The sequence below is a fragment of the Engraulis encrasicolus genome, chromosome 6, assembly GCF_034702125.1.
Source record: "Engraulis encrasicolus isolate BLACKSEA-1 chromosome 6, IST_EnEncr_1.0, whole genome shotgun sequence".
NCBI lineage: Eukaryota > Metazoa > Chordata > Actinopteri > Clupeiformes > Engraulidae > Engraulis > Engraulis encrasicolus.
In genome coordinates, this window is record NC_085862.1 from 26,944,495 (window position 1) to 26,967,565 (window position 23,071).

The window sequence follows — 23,071 nt, forward strand, 5'->3', positions numbered from 1 at the left end:
AAAGCCGCGTCTTAAGGGGTTAAGTGTTTAGCATCGTTAACAAGTACTAACCTCCTGTTGAAAGTCATTGTCATGTCCCTCGTCCTCAGAGCATTCTGGGTAAACAAAGTGCTGGCCGCATTTGGACTTGACCAGAATTGATTCCTCCCCATCGCTGTCCATTGCAGTGGTGTCCAGGCTAAGTCTAAAATCAATGTAAAATAACTGTTAATTGTTAAAAAAAAACCCACAAACAAACACAGACACACCACAGTAAGGACACATTACATACTATATTGACCTTGTTTCGTGAATAAAACGCCTCTTTCCTTTCAGGCGGTGTAAGACACTATGATTCAAATGAGAAGTGTGTGTGTGTATCATCAGTTAGAAATACTATTCCAGAGAAACACACAGAATCATTAGCAAGAGAAGTTTGCGTCAGGAATGACTTAGGGACACCTCAACACCTGTGCAAAGAGAGGCCCACAGCCAAAGCCAAGTATAGGAGCCCTCGTGTAGTAGTTAGTCCAGGGGTTCCCAAACTTTACCTTGACAGGGCCCCCCACATACTGGAAGATTCCAATCAAGGCCCCTCTCAAATGGGCCATGGTTCACTATTTTCTCTTCCACAACCAGTCTTGTCATGTCTGTGTTAGTGCCCCAATGGGATATATGCAATGTGAGATATATAGATGCAATAGATTATTATATTGTGTAGTTATTTTTTGTTTATTTTGGTGTACATTAATTATTCAAAATTCTTTTATCTTGCTATACTTTTTCAGACCCTGTAGCACCCCTTTACGCCCCCTGAGTAAGCCCATCATCCTGATTTCCACAGAAGTCATACTGTAGCTACTGAAGTTTATAGTCATACTCCTACCACATGCACAGCAATAATAATATCAGAGTGAAATGAATGCGATAAAAACTGTTTTATTTTATCTAAATCAATTTATCTTGCCCACTTAACATATCATTAACATTTTAACCCATCCTCCACATTTCTTATCAGCTGTTGGCCTTAAATGGGAGAGAAATGTCTAGGTTTGCAAGCTGTCATGTTAAGAGGACAAGAGAAAACAACCATGGTGGCCATCCTCTTTCAGCCACTGTGCTGTGCTGTGTGTGTGTGTGTGTGTGTGTGTGTGTGTGTGTGTGTGTGTGTGTGTGTGTGTGTGTGTGTGTGTGTGTGTGTGTGTGTGTGTGTGTGTGTGTGTGTGTGTGTGTGTGTGTGTGTGTGTGCAGGGCCGCTGACAGCTTTGGCTGGGCCCAGGACAAACTAGTCATATGAAAGGGCCCCCCACCCAATACATACAAATGTAAAGAGAACCCAGTTATGGGCCCCCTCCGTCCCTGGGCCTGGGACAACTGTCCCCTTTGTCCCTCCCTGTCGGCCTCCCTGTGTGTGTGTGTGTGTGTTTGTACATGCAAGCAGACCACGACCACAGCTTCTGTTTCACATTTTCTCTTTCTGCGTTGGCAACAACAAAAAAGGAAGTTTGTAGGTCCCTCTCAGCAGGCCGTGCAGTAGTGTTGCCAGATGTGTCTGATCAAATCCCAAAAGGTTCTCAAAAACGCCAAAATGCGCAAAATTCCGCCCAATTTCGACAAATTACATTGATTTCTATGGGCATAACACGGCAAAATAAAATGCCAAATGGCCAATTTTTCCCATTTTTATTCGCAGACGGTCATCCCAAGTAGCCCAATTGGGCGGGTAATCGCCCAATCTGGCAACCCTGCCGTGCAGTCAGTATTGAGGGCTCTAATAATAGACCTGCTACTGCTACTGCCGCTCTTCTCAGCTCAGACCCTGACTGGTGTAAACAAGACATAACCATCCATGCACCTATCTGACAATCGGAAAATACAGACCCCCTTAAAACAAACCCCCAAACAAAACCTGCAAAAACAAAACCTCACGAGCAATGATTTGCTAAACACGGATCGGATGCATACCGTTAACTTAACTACAGCCCGTAAAACACCTTCAAGAGCTTATGTAAAGAAAAAGTAAACAGAAGATGACAATGTAATCAGTGCTGTATTTTCTATATCAGGGTCACTTACTGCCATTGCCATTCACAATGTGCAGCAATTGTATTGGTAGTGCATTTATCTTCTTCGAAAATTATTTTTTTGACATGCTATTGCTAATGTCTTTTTAAGGGATCATCAACCTGTCTAAGGACTAAAGAAGGACATTAGCCTATATCACTACAATATTTGTACATTTTTACATCAGTATATGCGCTCAGTATATGCTCTCCCTGCTTTAAATAAACAAACTGCAAAACATCATTTTAAAAAGCCATAAACTCCACCCACCTTCTGCCCAGGTCAATGGGGGAGATAGGCGCGTCCCAGCTGTGTCGCCTCGAGGTGGACAAAGACCTCACCAGCATGGGGATGTTGTCTGCATCCGAGTCCGACAGGTACTGATGGGGCTCCTCTGGGTCCCCCAGCTGCACCGTGGTGTTAACGGTGACTGTGGGCTGCTCCGAGTCTCCATGCTGGTTCTCCATGTTGCTGCTGTTACTGCTGCTGAAGTGCCAGGGCGCCGCCGCTGCTGCTGCCTGGCACAGGGCGGACGTCACGGGGGGCTCTGGACCAGAGCCGCCTTGGTCCACTATCTGGTAGACGTGCAGCGTGGGACTGAGAGAGTGCTCGCCGACGGGGGTGATGACGATGGACAGGGCTGTGGTGGGAGTGGGAGGTGCTTTCTTGTGGGTCTGTGCTGTTGCTGTGTGGTCGGGAGGAGGATGAAGGTCTCTGAAGAACTCGGAGTCTCTCAGAGACGGGTTGAAGTCGAGGAGGTCTTCAGAGCTGCTCGCCACTTCTTGTTCTCCGGGGTTCTCATAGTCGCTCTCTGTCGAACTGGGACTCTAGCACACATACAGTACATGCAAAGACTGCACTCCATCAGTATGCCAAACACAGGATTTCATCCAAGGTTGAAATAGTTTGTCTTGACGTACAAAAATAATAAACCACAAATGAGGTCAGGGTAAATTTGTGCAGGAAGTACAACTGCACAAGATTCAGTATGATAATTTTGAGTAACTACACTACAAAACATTGCACCCAGTTAAACATAAAAAAGCAAGTTGCCCTGCTGACTTAAGTTTGTACGTTAATTCAACTTCAGAAAGCCTCGAATTGAGTTAAGTTTCGAGTTGAGTTAACTTATCAACTTAAGTCAGCAGGGAAACTTCCTTTTTTACCTTTAACTAGCTTGCAATGGTTTACAGTGTAATTAAAGACAAGCAGAACATTCCAACCAGTCAAAACAGCACTCAAACAAGACACGTATTAGAAAACAATACCAATGTTCAGGTAGGATCAGTTCAAGGTATTCTTACCTGCTCCTCAGTCAAGCTATTGAAGAAAACGTCTTCTGGGATGGATGAGGGAGACAGGGACGAGGAGATGTCGATCCCAGAGTCTAGGTTTGCAGGAGGAACACATGGTTTACCTTCAGACCCTGTCCAACGAAAAACAACAGTGCCTGTACTGTAAAACATTGTAGCCAGTTAAACGTAAAAAAGTAAGTTGCCCTTCTGCCTTAGGGGTTTAAGTTAAGCCTTGAGTTGAGTTTCAAACTTAGTTACTTTACATCACTATACAAAATACCTGTGAAAATAATCCTTCAAATTAATTATAAATCAGCCAGGCAGGGCACATGCATTGCACACACTATACATTGACTCAATTTAACCAATCAAAGCAAAACGATGACTTGATTGAGTTAAATTGAGTTAACAAATATGTTTACAGTGCAGAGCCTGATGAAAAAAACCCTACAGGCTACAGATTTATGCACTCACCATACCTGTGCCTGCCAAATGTAAACAGCCATAAGTATGAAGTGTCGATTTGAGTGAAGCCATTGCACTAGTGTGGTACTCATCTACAGTCAGAGGGTAAGGTTTTGTGCTGGTGGGTTAGTAACATTGACACGTGATCCAATTAAACTGTTATTGTCAGATTTACCACACCGCTTCTCACAGTCCTCTATCTGTGTGTGTGTGTGTGTGTGTGTGTGTGTGTGTGTGTGTGTGTGTGTGTGTGTGTGTGTGTGTGTGTGTGTGTGTGTGTGTGTGTGTGTGTGTGTGTGTGTGTGTGTGTGTGTGTGTGTGTGTTTACTGTTGTAAATGGCAAACAGAGTGTCTCATACAGAGCAATTACGCAACAATCAAGACCTCGCTTCAAAAATATAGAGGGGGATTCAATTTGATTGCGTGATAAGCAAAACATTTTCTTAGTAATTGCTTTATTTGTTTGAAACTGTCTACCAAGATTGAATATGCTGCATTCTATCTTTAGATCATCACACATTACGACCAGCGTCTAGGCTATAAACGTACCTTTGTAACTGTAATGTTGTTTTTAACAGATGGTTAGATCTGGGTATGTGTACTGCATGTATGTGTATCTGGGGCATAGCAACCACATCCCAGCTGAGGAACACAGAGGCACAGTGAATGAACAACTGCTGCACAACAGACTGCTCGGCAGAACAATGTTTACTCACGCTCACTCAAAATTATGTTTGCTTAAAGAGATGGGGGCAACAGGGAACCAGTGGTGTAGACTACTTTTTTATGATGGGTATACTTTATATTTGGGCATTTTTGAAGTGGGTATATTGTATATATTTGTGCTATTCTAAATAATGGATCAATCAATTTTAAGTGGGTATACTGAAATCCCTGAAATCAAGTGGGTATACTCCGTATACCTGCGTTCTAGACTACACCACTGCGGGCAACTTAGCTAGCCAGGCCGCGCCCTCCTAGTGACGCAACACCTTCAGCGTTGCAACTAGTCAGGTCAAGAGCAATGCAAGTACTTTCTGAGTTCCCGAAAATACGGGAAGTCTTTTCACTTTGACGTGAAGCAAACAACCATAAGCAAACCAGGGGAGGCGGGTCAACCATGCCGTTTGGGAAATGTTTATTGTTATGCTCTTGGTCAGACCAAGTCTCGAAGAGATTTGAACGTCGATGATAATCAGGCAAGAACTTAGCATGGGAAGCCCCAGCAACCAACGCACCCCAGCATAACTGCTTGGAAGGGGATGAAGCCAGCAGCCAACAAATACCAAACAGCTCATCATTAAGCCTCTGCCTCAACTGCTGCATACACCTGACCTGATATGTTTTGTCAAAATGTATGGAATGTATGTAGGCTACTCTAGTTTATGGATGTGTATTTTATTTATGCTTAAAGGGACACTGTGCGAGATTTTTAGTGATTTATTTCCAGAAGTCATGCTGCCCATTCACTAATTTTACCTTTTTCATGAATACTGACCACCACCATCAAATTCTAATGATTTATTATGACTGGAAAAATTGCAATTTTCATACATTAAAAGGGGGATCTTCTCCATGGTCCGCCATTTTGCATTTCCAAAAATAGCCATTTTAAGCTGCAAAAATGACTCTACTTGGACCACACTAGAAAAATTGTATTACTCAGTAAACTTTCATGTAAAGATCAAATTTGGTAACAGGCAGCCCAGTTTCAATGAGCAGCATAGTTGCAGTACCTTTTTTGACCATTTCCTGCACAGTGTCCCTTTAATAAAGTCTAATGTTAGTGTCATGAGCCTTTATTTCTCCCTCAAGTCCACCATCCGCCATTCATCTAGTGTTCACTTAGCGTATGTGTTTTGCACAAGAATAATAACACCTCATTCTGTGTTTTCTGGAACCCACGCTCACTCAAGATAATGGAAAAAAGCAGGCGCACACAAGGCTTGTGTGAAAAAGTGTATTGAAGCCGAAATTAAAGAACAGAAGTCTAAGGTTAACTGGAGAAACAGACGTTTCGGAACTAGTCCATTCTCAATGTTTCCAGTAGGACAAGTCAGTTAACCTTAGACTTCTGTTGTTTAATTTCGGCTTCAATACACTTTTTCACACAAGCCTTGTGTGCGCCTCCTTTTTTCCATTATCTTGAGTGATTACTACTTTTTGGGAGTGCACGCACCAAGCAATACACAGGTGTTAAGTGCAGGCGCAGACGCCGACCTTTGTTGGTCTTTTGTTAACCACGCTCACTCTGATGTTTGTGTAAAGAGATGGGGACGGCCCTGCCGTGGCTCAAATGGTAGGGCACTGCACAGCTACACCGGTGAAGCAGGTTTGATTCCTACCTGGGTCCTTTGCCAGTCCTTCCCTGTCCCTCTCTCTCTCACCACTTGTTTCTTGTCTCTCTCGACAAAGGCAAAACATATCTTTAAAAAAAAGAAAAAAGATGGGGGCAACACAACAGGGCAACTTGCTGCCTGCTTCCTTAGCCTGGGAAGCTGGGCTCCACACTGATCTCCACCTATCTACTGGCATAGTGGGCTGTTTGTAGAATAAGCACACAGAAGGCTGCTTGCCACCATTTTTTTTAATAAGCTTAACTCTGCTGTCAACATGAAGTTAGATAGGGCCAACAGGAAGTTGGCTCAAGGCACTCAAGAGGTAAAAATAACCATCTCAGCAAAAGAAAGGAATGTACAGGAATCTCAATGAAACCAAAATGTATCCTACCTAAAATTGACCAGGGCATGTTGAGTAGGATGCAAAAGTGGGTGCAGCGTCAAATTTACTGACTCCATAACATGACATGTAATATTCAAGACTTGTGGTCTATTGCAAGAAATCCTCGACCTAATTCTTTGTTATTGTTATTGCCCGTTAAAACATGGCGTTATAAATTTGCTGTTACTAGAATGGCAATGACTGAGACATAGTGCACTACTAAAAGCATTCTGTTATGTCATGGTGGAGTAATACTATGATATTTTACTGTAGGAGCCAAAATGAGCTTTTTGTTTATTCTTACCATTTCCCTTTTTTGGTCTTCTGTATTAGTGTGTGTTTGTGTGAGTGAGTGAATGAGTGAGAGAGTGAACTTGGCCACAGGTGTGTCTGACCCCACCTAGAGGATGACTGGGGTACTGGAGCCCAGGTGGAGGTGGAGCCCAAGGAGAAGGCCTTAAGGGGCAAAGGTCACGGCATCCAGTGTGGCTGAGAGGGCACACAGTCCTTTGACCGTGTGGGCTGGACTGATTCATATAGCACATAGGAACTCTCAGTTTTTTGTCTTTATTTTTCAACAAGTTTTAAGTTATCTGTAAACAACCATCATTATCTGCATTAAATGGACAAACTGGAACATCAACTTCTCCTCATCATTCACCTGCACGCGTCAAGATAAATCCAACTCAGTCACCAGTAGTGGTTAAAAGGAAACAAAAGGAAAATTAGAAAAAGCTACTACAATTAAGTCAAAGGACTGCTCCGTGTGGATTCACCTGGAAAAAGGACATTTCAGGATATCTGGAAAAAAGGACGGACAAGTGAGCTAAAACAAAGGAACTTCCACTTACCTGGAACAAAGGAACTTGGAGAAAAGAGGAACTTCAACTTACCTGGAACAAAGGAAGCACATGTGAGTGGATAACCTACCTGAAGGCCGAGGGCGAACAGGATCCATTTAAATCTACTGCAATCGGTACGTTTTGATGAGAGAGACTTTAACCTACTTACTCAGCAGTTTTATATCAATTCATTGAGATGAATATTTAGTTATATTTTTGAAGAAAAAAGGACTTTTTAGTTTGCTGAGATGGACAAAGAGCTTGTTAGCAAGATGGAGGATGCTACACCTGTTAGCAAGATGGAGGATGCTACACCTGTTAGCAACATAGAAGGGCCTGCACCTGTTGAAACTCAAGAAAAGAAAGAAATGTCTGAGTTAGAAAAGAAGAATGATGCAAAGCGTCTTAGAAAGAACAAAAGTGGTGTAATAAGTCGAAAAATGAACAAAATAAGTGAACATTTGTCAGATCCACGAAATTTGGAGAAAGTAAAGGCAGACTTTCAGAAATTCACAGAAATGTTAGATGAACTTAACGACTTGCACAAAGGATACCAAGCTTTACTGACAAAGGAAGAACGTACTACAGACACAGAAAAGTGGTATCAACCAAAGATGATAAATATCAATGAATTCCAGACTAAAGTTGTTGAGTGGATTAGATCATGTCCTGCTGAAACTCAGACAGAAGATGATGATGATGAAATTGGCTCCAAAGACAGTATCTCTGCTGTAATGAGTTTGAGGTCTAGAAGAAGTGCATATTCAAGAGCAGAATCAGCTTGTCAGGAAGCACTAGCTCAGAAAGCTGCACTTTTAGCCAAAGCTGCTGCATTAAAACAAAGACATGCATTGGAAGAAAAAGAAGAGTGTCTACTTAGACAAAGAGATGAAATAAGAAGACAGAGGGAAACATTAGACCTTGAAACTGAGTTGTCTGCTACCAATGCCAAACTTGCAGTACTCATTGTTGAGGAACAAGTATCATCTACTCCAGTTGATGGCATGAACAAATACTTTGAGGAAAGGAACTTAGATGTTGCCGATATGGACACACTGCAGGTTGCACCTCAGAGCACCAGTATGCCAGAGTTCAGGAGAGGGCCGCAAACTACAAATGCATCAGTGACAAGCACTAGGCCACAAACCACCAATGTGCAAGAGACAAGGAGTGTGCGACCAAAGGACCAAGCACAACATCTCCCCATGCCTCTTCAGCCACAGCAACAAACAGCTTCTCAAAATGACCAGAGAGGGACCTGGTCACTCCAAGGAACTCAAGATGCTGTGACTGCAGCACCAAGGCCCTTACCTGCACAAGCAGATGCTGCAACTCAGAGAAGGTATGAGCTCCCACAACCCGTACTTGAACAATCTCAAGATCAGTCAGAACTAGTTGAGCTCAGCACACAATATAGGCAATTGGCCGATGATGTTCTTGTGAGGTCACAGTCTGACATTGTAGGTCCCGTACCGTCAGAACAGGATGATGTGCAGCAAAGCCCCTCACAGAACAATGTTCAAGATGTCACACCCCCTAACAACCTACTTGCAATTCTGAATAGGCAAAATGAGATCTCCTCTATGCTTCTCAAACAGCAACAATTGTCTTTACTGCCCCCCAAAACTGTTACCATCTTTGAGGGGGACATTCTGCAGTTTAGGTCATTCATAACATCCTTTGAGCATAACATTGAAAAAAAGACGAGTGATGCACGAGACAGACTGTTCTACCTGGAGCAATTTACAATGGGGCAAGCAAGGGACTTAGTAAAAAGTTGCCAGCACATGGATGCAGATCAAGGCTACCTTAGGGCCAAGCGCTTACTGCAAGAACAATTCGGCAATGAATACAAAATTTCCACTGCCCACATTGACAAAGTCCTCAACTGGCAGAGCATAAAGCCTGAAGACCCCAAAGCATTGAATGACTTTGCACTGTACCTCAAAGGCTGCAGAAACCTCATGACAAAGCTTAACTACATGGATGAACTGAACACAGCATCTACTTTGAAAGCCATCGTGATGAAGTTGCCCTATAAGTTGCGGGACAAATGGCGGTCCAAGGCAGAGGAAAAACTGGAGAGCAAAAGCAAAATCACGTTTGCAGATCTTGTACAATTCATTGAGAAACAGGCTAAAAGATGCTCCAATCCCATATTTGGTGACATACGGGATTCAGTCGTGAATAGGACTAAGAGAGACGATGCAAGTAAGCCACACAAGCCCACATCTTCATATGCAACCAGTGTAGTAGCACTTAGCACCCCAGTGACTCCAAGCAATAACAGCGATGTGAAACCTGAATGTATATGCTGCAATGGTGATCACACCATAGAGCACTGTCCAGACTTCAAGATGAAAACACACAGGGAAAAGTTGGACCTTTTAAAGGAAAAGGGACTCTGCTTTGGGTGTTTAAGCAAAGGACACTTAAGCAAAGACTGCAAAGGACGGCTGTCATGTACCACCTGCAACCAGAAGCATCCCAGTGTGTTGCACATCCACTTTCATTTCAAAGGTCAGACCCAGAAGTCAGAGCAGTCACACCAGGTCACAGATGCAGCATCACAGCTGTGTGCGTATAATGGGGCCGGAACATCTAAATGTGCACTCTCAATCTTACCTGTACAAGTCAGGTCTGCCAAAGCCAACAAGGTAATACAAACGTATGCTTTTCTGGATCCGGGCAGTTCAACCTCGTTCTGCACAGAGAGATTAGCAAAGAGATTGAGAGTAGACACAAAACCAACCACTGTATTGCTGAGAACACTTGCACAAGAGAGGCCCATCAAGAGTATGCTAGCTTTGGGAATTGAGGTGAGTGAGTTGAAAGGCAGCACATTCATGCCTCTGTCTGAAGTGTATACTCACACATCTTTGCCGGCAACAAAGGACAACATTCCAACACAGGAGGATTTAAGGAAATGGCCTTACCTTAGTGAAGTCCAGTTACCGGAAATAGATGCTGATGTTGAGCTTCTAATCGGGATGAATGCAGCAAAACTGATGGAACCCTGGCAGGTAATCAACTCGCAAGAAGGAGGACCCTGTGCACTGAAAGGTTTGTTAGGCTGGGTCATTAACGGTCAATTGGAAGGAGGATGCAGCACAGGAGTGGAGATGGCCACGATGACTGCAAATAGGATCTCCTTGGTTGACCTGCAAGAACAACTGGTGAGTCACTACACTGATTTAAATAAAAAGGCATTTGAAGAAAAAGGTGAAATATCAGTTGATGAAAAGTTCCAGAACATTGCCAATGAGTCTGTCAGTGTCAAAAATGATTTTTGCAAGAACTTACCTTTCAAAACAGACAGTATCATTGACACACAGAGAAACCATGACAACGATGACTGCTCTAAAGGAGTGAGCATTGAGAGAGACTCAAAGGAAGACTGTAAGAAGATAACTAGAATGCATACAAGGTCTGTGAAGGTGAACACGAAAGGCTCTGTAACTGTGAATGATTTTAAAATGGCAGAAAGTGCAATAATTTCATATGTCCAGAGACAGACCTTCCCACAGGAAATAGGCATGCTGCAGGATGGGAAATCCAACTTGAACAGAGGAAGCAGCATCTACAGACCGGATCCGATGCTGGATGAAGGAAACCCCAGAGTCGGTCGTCGCCTCAGAAGAACAACAATGCTGGAGGAAAGAAAACACCAGGCCATCCTGGCCAAAGATCACCATGTGCCCACCTCAATCCTTCGCCACATTCATGCTCAAGCTGAACATGGACAAAGAATCCGTATGCTGTCAAAGGTACGAAAGCAATACTGGATGATGCATGGCAATGCTGCAGCAAGAAAAGTTCTCTCTCAGTGTGTGTCTTGCAGGATGAACAGGGGCAGAGCAGGTGAACAAAAACTGGAGGACCTACCAAGTGGAAGACTCGCCACATACTTTCCACCATTCTTGAGCATAGGCCTTGATGACTCCGGTGCCCCGGAGGTCAGAAAAGGATGGAGCACAGCAAAGGTGACAAGACAAAGAAGAAACTTCATCCCAGGTGACATCGTCCTGCTGGCTGACAACACTACTCCTCAAGGTTCATTGTCGTTGGGAAGAAGTATTAAAGCAAGACCTGATGCAAGATGACATACCAGAGTTGTGAAGTTGCAAACAAAGACCAGTGTGCTGAAGGGACCAGTATTCAAAGTGTGTTTGCTCCTGAAGGATGATGAAGATTCTGTGATGAAGACATGAAAACTTAAGTTAAGTGAATATGCTGTACTTCAGTTGATTTGAATTGAACATTTGAAATATTGGAAATATTGGTTTAAGTAAAAGTTAAAAGTAATTAGAGTAACATGGCTCCTTTTTTGTTTAATTATGTAATTGTTTTGCTTCTACAAATACAATTAGGGGCCGGTATGTAGGAGCCAAAATGAGCTTTTTGTTTATTCTTACCATTTCCCTTTTTTGGTCTTCTGTATTAGTGTGTGTTTGTGTGAGTGAGTGAATGAGTGAGAGAGTGAACTTGGCCACAGGTGTGTCTGACCCCACCTAGAGGATGACTGGGGTACTGGAGCCCAGGTGGAGGTGGAGCCCAAGGAGAAGGCCTTAAGGGGCAAAGGTCACGGCATCCAGTGTGGCTGAGAGGGCACACAGTCCTTTGACCGTGTGGGCTGGACTGATTCATATAGCACATAGGAACTCTCAGTTTTTTGTCTTTATTTTTCAACAAGTTTTAAGTTATCTGTAAACAACCATCATTATCTGCATTAAATGGACAAACTGGAACATCAACTTCTCCTCATCATTCACCTGCATGCGTCAAGATAAATCCAACTCAGTTACCAGTAGTGGTTAAAAGGAAACAAAAGGAAAATTAGAAAAAGCTACTACTTACCTTTCAGTGACTTTTACAGCGTGCCACTGGTGGTACAGGGTGCGTGCATTATGGGGCTACAACACCGGAGTTTAACACCATGTCTTGCTGTAGCAACACTGTGAGAATTAGCTTGATCTTTGCCTGCATCACCCTAACATAGACCTGGGATGGGCAACTGGGGGCCCGGGGGCCACATAGATAAAACATAATTAAAAATAATAATAATAATAATAATAATAATGATAATGCCAAGATAAAAAAAAACAATACTGAAACAATCTATTGTAATTATAGTGTTGGCCGATACAGAACACTTATACCTTTCAAACAATATCAGCAGTCAGTGAGCAACCAATTGCATCTCAAACTCTACGAGTTGCAGTCAGATCCGTGGTCATATGGCCCTCAGATGGAGCCGATGAATAAAATGTGGCCCTCCACATCATCAAAGTTGCCCATCCCTGTCTGACATAGATCTACGTTATATATCAGAATAAGCAATCTCCTGCCAGAGCCCCGTGGCGTGTGAGAGGCGGCTCAGCTTAAGGTGTGTGTGTGTGCGTGTGTGCGTGTGTGTGTGTGTGTGTGTGTGTGTGTGTGTGTGTGTGTGTCTGTGTACTTGTATGTGTGTGTACTAGTGCGTGTGTGTGCGTGTGTGTGTGTGTGTGTGTGCGCGCGCGCGCGCATGTGTGTGTGTTGGGGGGTTATACCCATTCAGAGGAGTGGGCCTGGGATGGGATGAAAAACAGACTTCCCAACTAGCAGTAGCCGTTTTGGAGTGTTACTATAAACCAGGGCCTACACTTCGCAGTCGCACCCCCCAAGCCTGACTTTCAGAAGCGCTCTCCTCTAAACAATACGCCGACACTAGCGCCATCGCTGCATTTTTTTTTGTTTTTAAATGTAAATCACCCATGCTCCACGGTGTCCAAGTTAGAAGACAGGATTGTCTGTTAGTGTCCAAACTTGCATTATTTAAACAAGTTTGTAAACCATGGCAAAGCATGATGCTTGTTATGCTTGTTGGGGGCATCCTTTTATGGTCGGGCCTGCCACACTTTACGGTGCCAACCAGGGCGAAAAACTAAACACAGAGCTAAACTCCAGCACAGACATGTCCAGTACAGAGAGGGACAGATCCCAGCAGTGCTGTTGTACTATTGTCGCCGCTGTTAGGGAGAGGGAGCCTGCCTACCTGCCTGGGCCTTAGGGATGGACTGCTAATCTGGCATACAGGGCATTTCCTTGGTGGGCCGAGACAGCCCCTATACCAGGGGCCAAAGGATATACAGTACGTAGTACGAAAACATGTTATATGTGTGAGTGGGTCCCATAATACACGCCATGCCACCAGTGGAACGCTGTAATAGCCATTACGCCAACAGTTTCAAGACAAATTTAAAAAAATAGTTAAAACAAAATTACTAGAGTTTCAACATTATGTGTCAGGTGATTTCCAGAATAATTTTAAATGCATTTCTTTTTCATATAGCCATCTCTTTTTTCGATGTGTTTTGAATGAATGTGGTTGAATATGCATATGTATGTATGTATGTATGTATGGATTTGAGTATGTGTAAGAACGCCATCTCATGACCTAGCCTGCTGCCATTGTAACGGAGGCTACCTAGCAGAGTTGGCATGGAACGTTAGTAAACCTCCCTTCCAAAGCCTCATACAGTGTCGATGCCGTTGGACTAGGAGACTAGTTTCTTGGTCCAGCGGTATTGTGCTGTGACTCCCATAGGCGTGGTGGCGAGTTCGCGCCCCCTGTCTATCCCTTTCAATGTATGGTTATTGTTGTTATTGCTGTTCAATGTTTTTACTAGGGGTGGGCATAGATTAATTTTTTTAATCTAGATTAATCTCACTGTAATTATGAAATTAATCTAGATTAATCTAGATTAATCTATATCAAAATGGCTCATTCAGAATAGGCACGCTAGCGAAATAATGCCGAAAAAAACCTTGGGGTTTCTTAAGAAAGATGGCACATTAGATCAGAGCTCATCTCTTTTTTCCCAAATGCATCTCATCTTGAAAAAATGGTCATGTTGATACTTGGTGATGAAAAAAATCACTGCAATATTTGTAAAGTGTGTCAAATATGTTAGGAAGCATTTACAGTTATAAGATACTGAAATTTCAGAATGAACAGCGCTATAAGTTGTATAGGCGAATAGACCCTACAGATAAATCTATCAAACAATTAGGCTATTTAAACAAAATGACCTCAACAATTCAGCATTTCTAATGGGGAGAGAGAGAGAGAGAGAGAGAGAGAGAGAGAGAGAGAGAGAGAGAGAGAGAGATCTGCCACTGACTGTTAAAAAGAGCAGCCGCTCCTTTAAGAGAGGGAGGAGCTCTGCGCACAGCAGCCCACAGCTCCAGGCTGGATTTCTAGAACCTACAGCACTGGCCTTTGGGGACCCGACAGTTGTTCTCAGAGTTAAAATTCTCGAGGAGTAAGAACTTGAAATGAATTCAGTTTGCAAAAAAATAAAAAATAAACCTCAAGCGCGGCAACCGCGAGGTTTATTATTACCGTCTGTTGTATCTCAATAGTCGCAAATGCGTGATCGCAACACAATTACACAAACATTCAGCGAGAGTAGATATTGACAGTTTCAGTTTGACAATCTTCAAAATGCATATCACACGGAATGTTTTGCAATTATGGCACAGGCAAGATTTCAGGAAGTTGTTCATGTGGTCCATGCAATCAATGTTTATGTGTTCCATGCAATGCGTGAGGAAATGTAGGCTATGTCGGGCTGGTAGGCTACTCACACAATGTCTCCCTATGCTTCACCTCAAACAATAACGTCTCTTTAGTCTACCATTTATGAAAAAACACTCAAACAACACCTACCACGGCAGAGAGATTAATGTTTTCAGCATGCAAACCCTGTTCATATTTAGGTCTGCTGATAGCAACAGGTGGAGAGGAGAAGCGACTGGGGCGCAGTCTGAAAGCGTCTGTCAATCAAGCGCTATGGTGACGTGCATACCCAAACTCCAAAGCCATATTTTGAGTATAGATTAACGTGCGATATTTTCTTTATCGCGCGATAAGAGTCTCACATTGTCGCAGCACGTTAACGCCGATAACGGCCCACCACTAGTTTTTACATATAACAGACTAAATAAATCCATTCATTCATTCATTCAATAAATTCATTCATTCATTGAAAAGTTAACTACAGTGACATAGTACTACACTACTACGCTACTACGGGCGGTGGTAGCTCAGGTAGTAGAAGAGCCGTTCGGTAACCCAAAGGTTGCTGGTTCGAGCCCCATTCCTTGAGCAAGATACTTAACCCAAGTTGGCAGGGTGGTACACTGTGTGGCAGCCACGGCGACCAGTGTGTGAATGTAAGTGTGAATGGGTGGAGTGCTCGAAGGAGTGGGAAGGCGCTATATAAATGCAGTCCATCCATTTACATTACTACATGTATGACCTAAAACAGGGCCTTAAGTAATACAGTATGACTTGGTCATTGCCATTCTGGTATAGACAGGTTAAACCAAGAATGCCCAGGTGACTTCTCTATCCCAGTTCAGCCTTGCTGGGCCTCCATGGACACTTTGGTGGGGGAGCAAACAGCATCCAGATCCTCAGCTAGATCCTCGGAGCCCCGCTCTGCTCCACTCGCACAAATCATCAAGTTATGTGATGTGAGTCAGATGGAGTACGCCTGTATTTAACGAGATTACAAGGGGGTGGTGTGGGGTAGGGGGTTAGGGGCAGCATGACTGCACAGGCTGTTCTTGTGTTGAGCTCAGGGGGAAGGTGTAAAGCAATACTAGTATATGCAGGCAGGGAAGCCGACAGGGGGGACAAACAGGTCAGTTGTCCCAGGTCCAGGGAGACAGGGGGCCCCAGAATTGGGTCCTCTGTATATTGAATATGGAGTGGGGGCCCCTTTCAAATGACTTTGTCCTGGGCCAAGCCAAAGCTGTCAGCGACCCTGTTTGTATGGCCTGCATGTGTGCTCTCGTGACATCATGTTGTAACAGTAAGCTAAGAGGGATGAAATGTACACCATAGTTAAAGGGAAATTCAACGCCTTAAGACACCACCCCTGTTATAAATTAGCTGTTACCAGATTGGCAACAATGACCAATTTGTAATGTATTACTAAAGGGCCTGTACACTATCATAGTGGTGTACTTTTTCAGTGACGATTACAACGTCCTCCCAGTGGCGAGATGGTGTCTGGTAAGGGGCTACACAAGAGAGGTCTGAATAATCATCAATATAATGTGTGATAACAAGCGGTGAAGAGGTGAAGAGATGGTGCAGTTTTATAAGAACCACAGCAGCAAAACATATAGGGCATATTGGTGCATATATAGAAAGAATCAACAATGCTACCACTTCTGCCATCGGCTTGGAGTAGAAAAGCAGAACAGATCCGACTGAGTAGAAAAGTGCTCGTCATAGTTGAGTGGCATTTCCTGTTTAAGGGCTACCAGAAAGAGACATAACTGACAGGCACACAGACAATGACACTGACACAGACACACACACATCACACATATCACACAGGGGGGGTACTGCATGACATGAGACCTGACACACACACACACACACACACACACACACACACACACACACACACACACACACACACACACACACACACACACACACACACACACACACACACACACACACACACACACACACAGACACACAGAGACACACACACACGTCACACAGGAGGTGGCCCACACAAGACACAGTGGTTCCCCAAGCCCTATTCCCCTCACACACACACACACACACACACACACACACACACACACACACACACACACACACACACACACACACACACACACACACACACACACACACACACACACACACACACACACACACACAGGAGCAGACATTCCCTCAGCGTGAGGGGCACATGAGGGCTATTGCATGACTTGAGACACACACACACACACACACACACACACACACACACACACACACACACACACACACACACACACACACACACACACACACACACACACACACACACACACACACACACACACACACACACAAGGTCGCCCACACAAGACATTCCCCCCCCCACACACACACACGGGATCAGTCATGTTATCCACATGTGTCACCACAATGAACTTCCATCAACCACAACACACGCTGTTCTGTTGCATCAATATTATGCTCCCTCAAGCTCAAGCAAAGGGGGAAATCCATGTAACACCAAACAGTACATGGTTATATGGTCTCTACACAGTATTTTTGTTATTACCAAAGTTGTCACCAAGTTGCTATGAATTACTGAAGACTCTGCGTTTTGGACATAGTAGTTAAGTTTCTCAACGAATTAAACAATGTACCACTGGCGGAGCAGTTCTACACCTGAAGACTACAGAACTCACCAGAGCCAGTGGTTTTCAACCTTTTTTGAACAAACGCCCCCTGGACCTCATTCAGAGCCTCACAGCGCCCCCTGACTTCATCATGAGCCTCCATCAATGCCCCCCTTACTATTTAAAAAATTAATTGGACTAATGCCCCAAAGACAACTAAGCACCACCCCCGTTGATAAACACTACACTAGACATTAGGTCTGAGGTAATACAGGTAAACATGTGGCTTTCTCGTGAAAAGACAAACAATTCTCACGAGACGAGATATCAGATAGTATTGTGCGTCATTGAAATTTCACCCTAACTTAGTTGCTCAACACACACTCTTGATGTCTGGGCTGAGATGCTGCCGCACCTTTTCACATGACTCCACACAAGAGGTTGAACTTGATATACCTATTTAATAGATGTGTGTAGAGTAGGAGTAAATTCATAATGTAAGTACAACATTAGTACATAATATTAGATAGTTATTACATCAATTATTCCATCGTCTTTAATGAGGGTTTTTTATTTTACTTTGCTTTTACTTCTATGTCTACAGGCAATTTAAAGTCAAATGCCATTTTACATGGATGAAGTCCCCCAATGACAAATTCCATAAGTGATATGGCCTTCACAAATCCACGCAACAGTGCCAAAAAAGTAACCACAGAGCCCACAGTCAACAGCACTGAGTAAGGCAAAGTACGCTAAAAGGAGCTGAAATAAGCGTCACAACGCCAAACCTTTAACTCCTCCATAAAAAAACACTCACTGTCGAAATGTAAGGGGAAATTATGGCCCGATATACACTGGGTGTGCAGCAGCAAACCCCCCCCCCCAAAAAACCCTAAATAACAAAAACAAAACAAAATGACCTTCAGCACAGAAGAACAGAGCTCAGAGTAATATAAGAAGAAAAGTAGAACAGTGAATGTACCTCTTTTGAATGACCATCGTTTCATCCAGAGCTTGGAGAAGGAAGGCCAGGAGTTGTTTAAGGGTGAGTCCGCCATGGCTGGTGAACTCGCGAAGAGAGAGCCACTCGAATGTGCGCAAAGGAAGCGAGAGGCAGCGAGAATCCCAGTGCGGGATCAGCCAAGCAGCGGAGAGGGATTATCTAACATATGATTCAGACCCAGAGCTCCATAGCTAAGGGCTGACAGGAGCACTGTACACAGAGCCAAGAGAGAGGCAAGGATGAAATGCAGTGGAGTGGAGACATGGGGGAGAGAGAGAGGGAGAGAGGGAGAGAGAGAGGGAGGGAAAGGGAGAGAGAGAGAGGGAGGGAAGAGAAAAGGAGGAGAGGAGGTGTGGCAGGAGGGAGGACTAAAGGAGCTGAAGACAGAAGAGCAAGACCAGACTAAGGACTTGCAGATGATGAAAGGATGGCTGTTTTCTCTACTTTCGCCTCACAGTTACTTATTTCAATACAGTGCTGTCATTGATGTAGGTCCCTGGTGTGTGTCTTTTATAGTGATTTTATTCATGACTACAGTATGTTTCTATGGTGTTCCAATTGATGATTCCATGGTAATATTGCTGTAGGTCACTGATGTGTGTCTTTTATGGTGCTTTTATTCATAACTACTTTGTTTCTATGGTGTTTCATGAGTCCATGATGACTTTGATATGGTAATGACAATATAGTATCGTGATGTGGTACTGATTGCGTTTTAGCAATATAAATGTGCCCTGGCTAAGATGCTGTGATATTGTAAACAGATTGAGCACGATTTGAATAATGTTAGGCCTGTTAAAGGAGTTGGTTGCAGGTTGAACTTTGAAGCATGGTCTTTATGACCTATAATGCACTGGGACCTCCCTGCATGTAAGCCAAGGCTTTGAATTGTATGTTCAAGCACAACACTGCCTGTCTTGCATCACACATAGCAGAGTATACAGTAAGGTAAGAAGATTGCAACTTAATTTACACAACCTAAGTATGGTTCACACCATCATGATTTAATTAATCAAGTCCTTTACAAAAATAATGCACGAAATATCTAGTGTATAACCTTTAAGGTGTCTTTTTTTGACACGGTCTTGTCCTGTCTCTGTCTTCGTTCGTATTTCATAACAACAGCAACCTATGCGACCACAAAGGCTAGATAAAGGTTTAAGAACATCCTTGCTCTTACACAGGGCCAGCAGTTGCTGTAAAAAGAAACTACTGTATTTCATACATTTATGTAGCACACCAACAGTCAACAGAGATGCAGTGAGTACAGCCAGGGGTGCCGATAGGAGGGCACATTGGGGACAGTTGTCCCGGGCCCAGGAAGAGAGAGGGGGCCCAGAATTGGGTCCTCATTATATTGTATCTATTGGGCTGGGGTGGGGGGTGGGGGCGCTTTCAGATGACTTTGTCCAGGGCCCAGACAAAGCTGCCAGCGGCCCTGCAGTACAGCACCGTGACCACAACAGAGAGCATGACAACAACAGAGAGCACAGCATGAGCGCTGCACCGCACCCCAGCAGCACCAACACAGCACGCTGCAGGTTGGGTTGTCTCTTACAGTTGTAACTGCTACTGTATCTTTTTTTGCCAAGAACAACAAACTTCTCCCTTAATACTGCACAGATAAATGTTGTATGATAATCAGGTAGTTATACACAATACATTATATTTACATTACATTACACTGAGTGAGCTGACGCTTTTATCAAAAGTGACTTACAGTTACGCATTTACAGGGTCATGGTTACAATCCCTGGAGCAATGTTTGGTTAGGTCGGTGCCTTGCTTAAAGGCACTTAAGCCATGGCTGGAGGTGTAGGGAGAGGTAAGGGTGAGATTCGAACCCTGCAACCCTCTGAAGACCACCTCCCTAACCATTTGGCCATGACTGCCTACACATGCCATCAAAAATGTCAAGACAGACTTGACAAGCCGAGCACTGCACCATGCTGATCTGTAGTTCTATTATTCCATAATATATTGTGTTTAACTGTGGCAAAAGTCAAGCTACTATGTGCTCATGCATACAGCTGCTGAACCTGCCCATCAGTTCCTCATTGCATGGCATGACCGGAGGTGAAGAAACTGTTCAGAGGAAGCAAAATAACTGTACAAGGTTGAAATCTATTTTATCCTCTTGCTGTAGACTATATATGTTGCCATTGTATTGTACAGCAACATCAGTAGGACATACAAAGCCGCATCACAACATGTGATAATAATTAAAGTGGAAAATGTTAAATTAAATTACTGTAGCCTCAAATGAGAGCACTCAAGGGTCCATCAATAGGACCTATCACAAGCATGAAGCACAGTATACTTTCCAATAATGTAGCATTATATCCATAGGCCCTATCATGTCAGTTCTGTGTAATGGACACTGGTGTTTGTGGTGAAACACTGGTACAGTATTACAGTCTATGACACAGTTAAGATAGGGAACTCACCTTGAATCTCCAAACCTTTTGAATGAGTAGATGAAGACCATGCAGCAGCTTCAATGTTGAGAATAATAACTGCTTCGATGAATGGAGGTTAGTTAGATATGATGCTAGACAAAGAGCTCATATTTGGACGGTGCGTCGTCCCGTGGCAGATGCAAACTGCAAAGAAAAGCGCATACAGTTCAACTGCACATCAGAACTGTCAGCTTCCTCTTTTTTGTCACAGGGCTCCATTCCGCCAGCGACCGTCGAATGACTGCAGGCCTTGTGACAGGGGACACGGCAATGTGAAAGTGAAAGGCGTTTAACCACCGGGCCGATGTACAAGCACACTTTTGATTTTCTTAGAATGAAGAGTGAGATTTTGCTAAAATTGCAATGGTGGCATTGGCTCAACCTTTTATCTCGGCTCTGATTCGAGTGTATCACTTGCCTTTTTACGCGCGCCAGAGCGCGCACGTGCACATTCAGTCTGCTTCAACTAAACGTCTTTGGTTCACCTGATATTTTCAGGCGGAGTCGAGGGATTGTGTTGGTAGGCTTTTGCAAAAACTAGCACATCCTTGACTTTGTACCATACTTTGGTTGCAAATGAAGACGATGAAGCATGATAAGCACGACTCGCGAGGTGAGATAGCAAAACATCCGGCGAGCCTTACCATTCGTTCCCACGAGAAGTGATGCCGCAGTGTCAGACAGAAGCACATGTTAGGCCTACCTGCATGTCAAAGAACATGAATTGCATTTAGGAAAAGTTTGTATTGGTTGGTAACATCATGGGATTTCCCAGACTAGCCTATGTCTATGATAGATAAATGGTCAAATTAAAACTACCCTGTTTCATAGCGTGACATTTGTTTTATGGAAATGCCAGTGCACGCGATGTGACCGAAGGGAAATCCTAGCCTTGGCCTATCCTAATAGACCTAGTACACTACACTACTAGGCCTACTGTGTCTGGCAAAACACGCCACGGGCAGAGGACGCTTAACATCATCTAAGCAAATGTGTTTATCTTGGTCTCATCAGACCACACGACATGGTTCCAGTGATCCATATCCTTGGTCTGTTCATCATTCTCTTGAGACCAAGATAAACAATTTTTCTTTAGATGTCGTCAAGGATGTGTGGTGGTAAACAAGTGAGTTTTATATGTATATAAAAAAGTGCATCATCTGGCTAGTCAACCATGGTTGTGGGACTGACATCGTTTGGGGATGTACTATGAATGCCGCATGGGGGCCGCTAGGGGAGGGAAAGTGGTACAGATTCTAAAGGCCCAAGCACTGATATGGGCCCTTAAGGAGGGCTGTAAGACCCCAAAACGTAATAACTGCCCATAACGTAATAACTGCCCATAACGTAATAATTTGGGCCCATTTGAAACGTAATAAAGCCCATAACGTAATAACTTGCCGATAACGTAATAACACATCCCTACCCATAACGTAATAACGTTCTGCCCATAACGTAATAAGTTATTACGCTATGGGCAGGTTATTACGTTATGGGCCTTACACTAAAAAAAGTTTTGATAATGTAATAACGATGCCCATAACGTAATAACTACCATTTACGTAATCATTTGGGCCCATTTGAAATGTAATGAAGCCAATAATGTAATATTTCTCTTCCAATATTGTAATAACCTTCTGCCAATAACGTATTGAGGTATTTTGCAGGTCATTACGTTATTTGCCTTACAATAACTTAAAAAAGCTTTGATAGCTGTTTTACTTTTTTTAAAATCCATCTTAAACAATGACTAAATATTTCCTCTTTAAGAGATGGTTGACCAAATCTGCTGCCTGCCTACATTATTACATTACATTATTGCCTACATTAAAATTCTATTTTACCACAATACTTTTCATCATATTGAAATGTAAAAAACACACACTTCAGCTACTGTAGCATCCTAAACATAAACATTAGGTAAACTGTTCAACACAAAATTGGCATTACTTCCCATAAATATCATGGATGAAGTTTGAGTTGGAGTATGCTGTGATGTTGTTTTGTTCTGACTCAAAGTTTTAAATGTAAAAATGTAAATAAACAAAATGTGCACAC

The 23,071-nt window shown here is 43.4% G+C and overlaps 1 protein-coding gene across 4 annotated transcripts in view; it reads right to left on the reverse strand.

Moving 5' to 3' along the window:
• The window catches only part of arhgef18b (rho/rac guanine nucleotide exchange factor (GEF) 18b), an 88,423-nt gene extending 67,340 nt beyond the window's left edge, over positions 1–21,083 (reverse strand). For 2 of the 4 annotated variants that reach the window (XM_063201089.1, XM_063201088.1), the window contains exons 1-4: positions 18,534–18,745; positions 3,348–3,469; positions 2,314–2,870; positions 52–184 (exon numbers count right to left, since the gene is read on the reverse strand). In XM_063201089.1, the coding sequence (XP_063057159.1) occupies positions 52–184; positions 2,314–2,870; positions 3,348–3,469; positions 18,534–18,609 (888 nt within the window). In that variant the 5' untranslated portion in view covers positions 18,610–18,745. Of the gene's footprint in view, positions 1–51; positions 185–2,313; positions 2,871–3,347; positions 3,494–18,533; positions 18,746–21,001 lie in introns of those variants that run through there. The other 2 variants (XM_063201090.1, XM_063201091.1) reach the window with 2 other exon arrangements.
• Between the last annotated feature and the right edge of the window lie 1,988 nt (positions 21,084–23,071).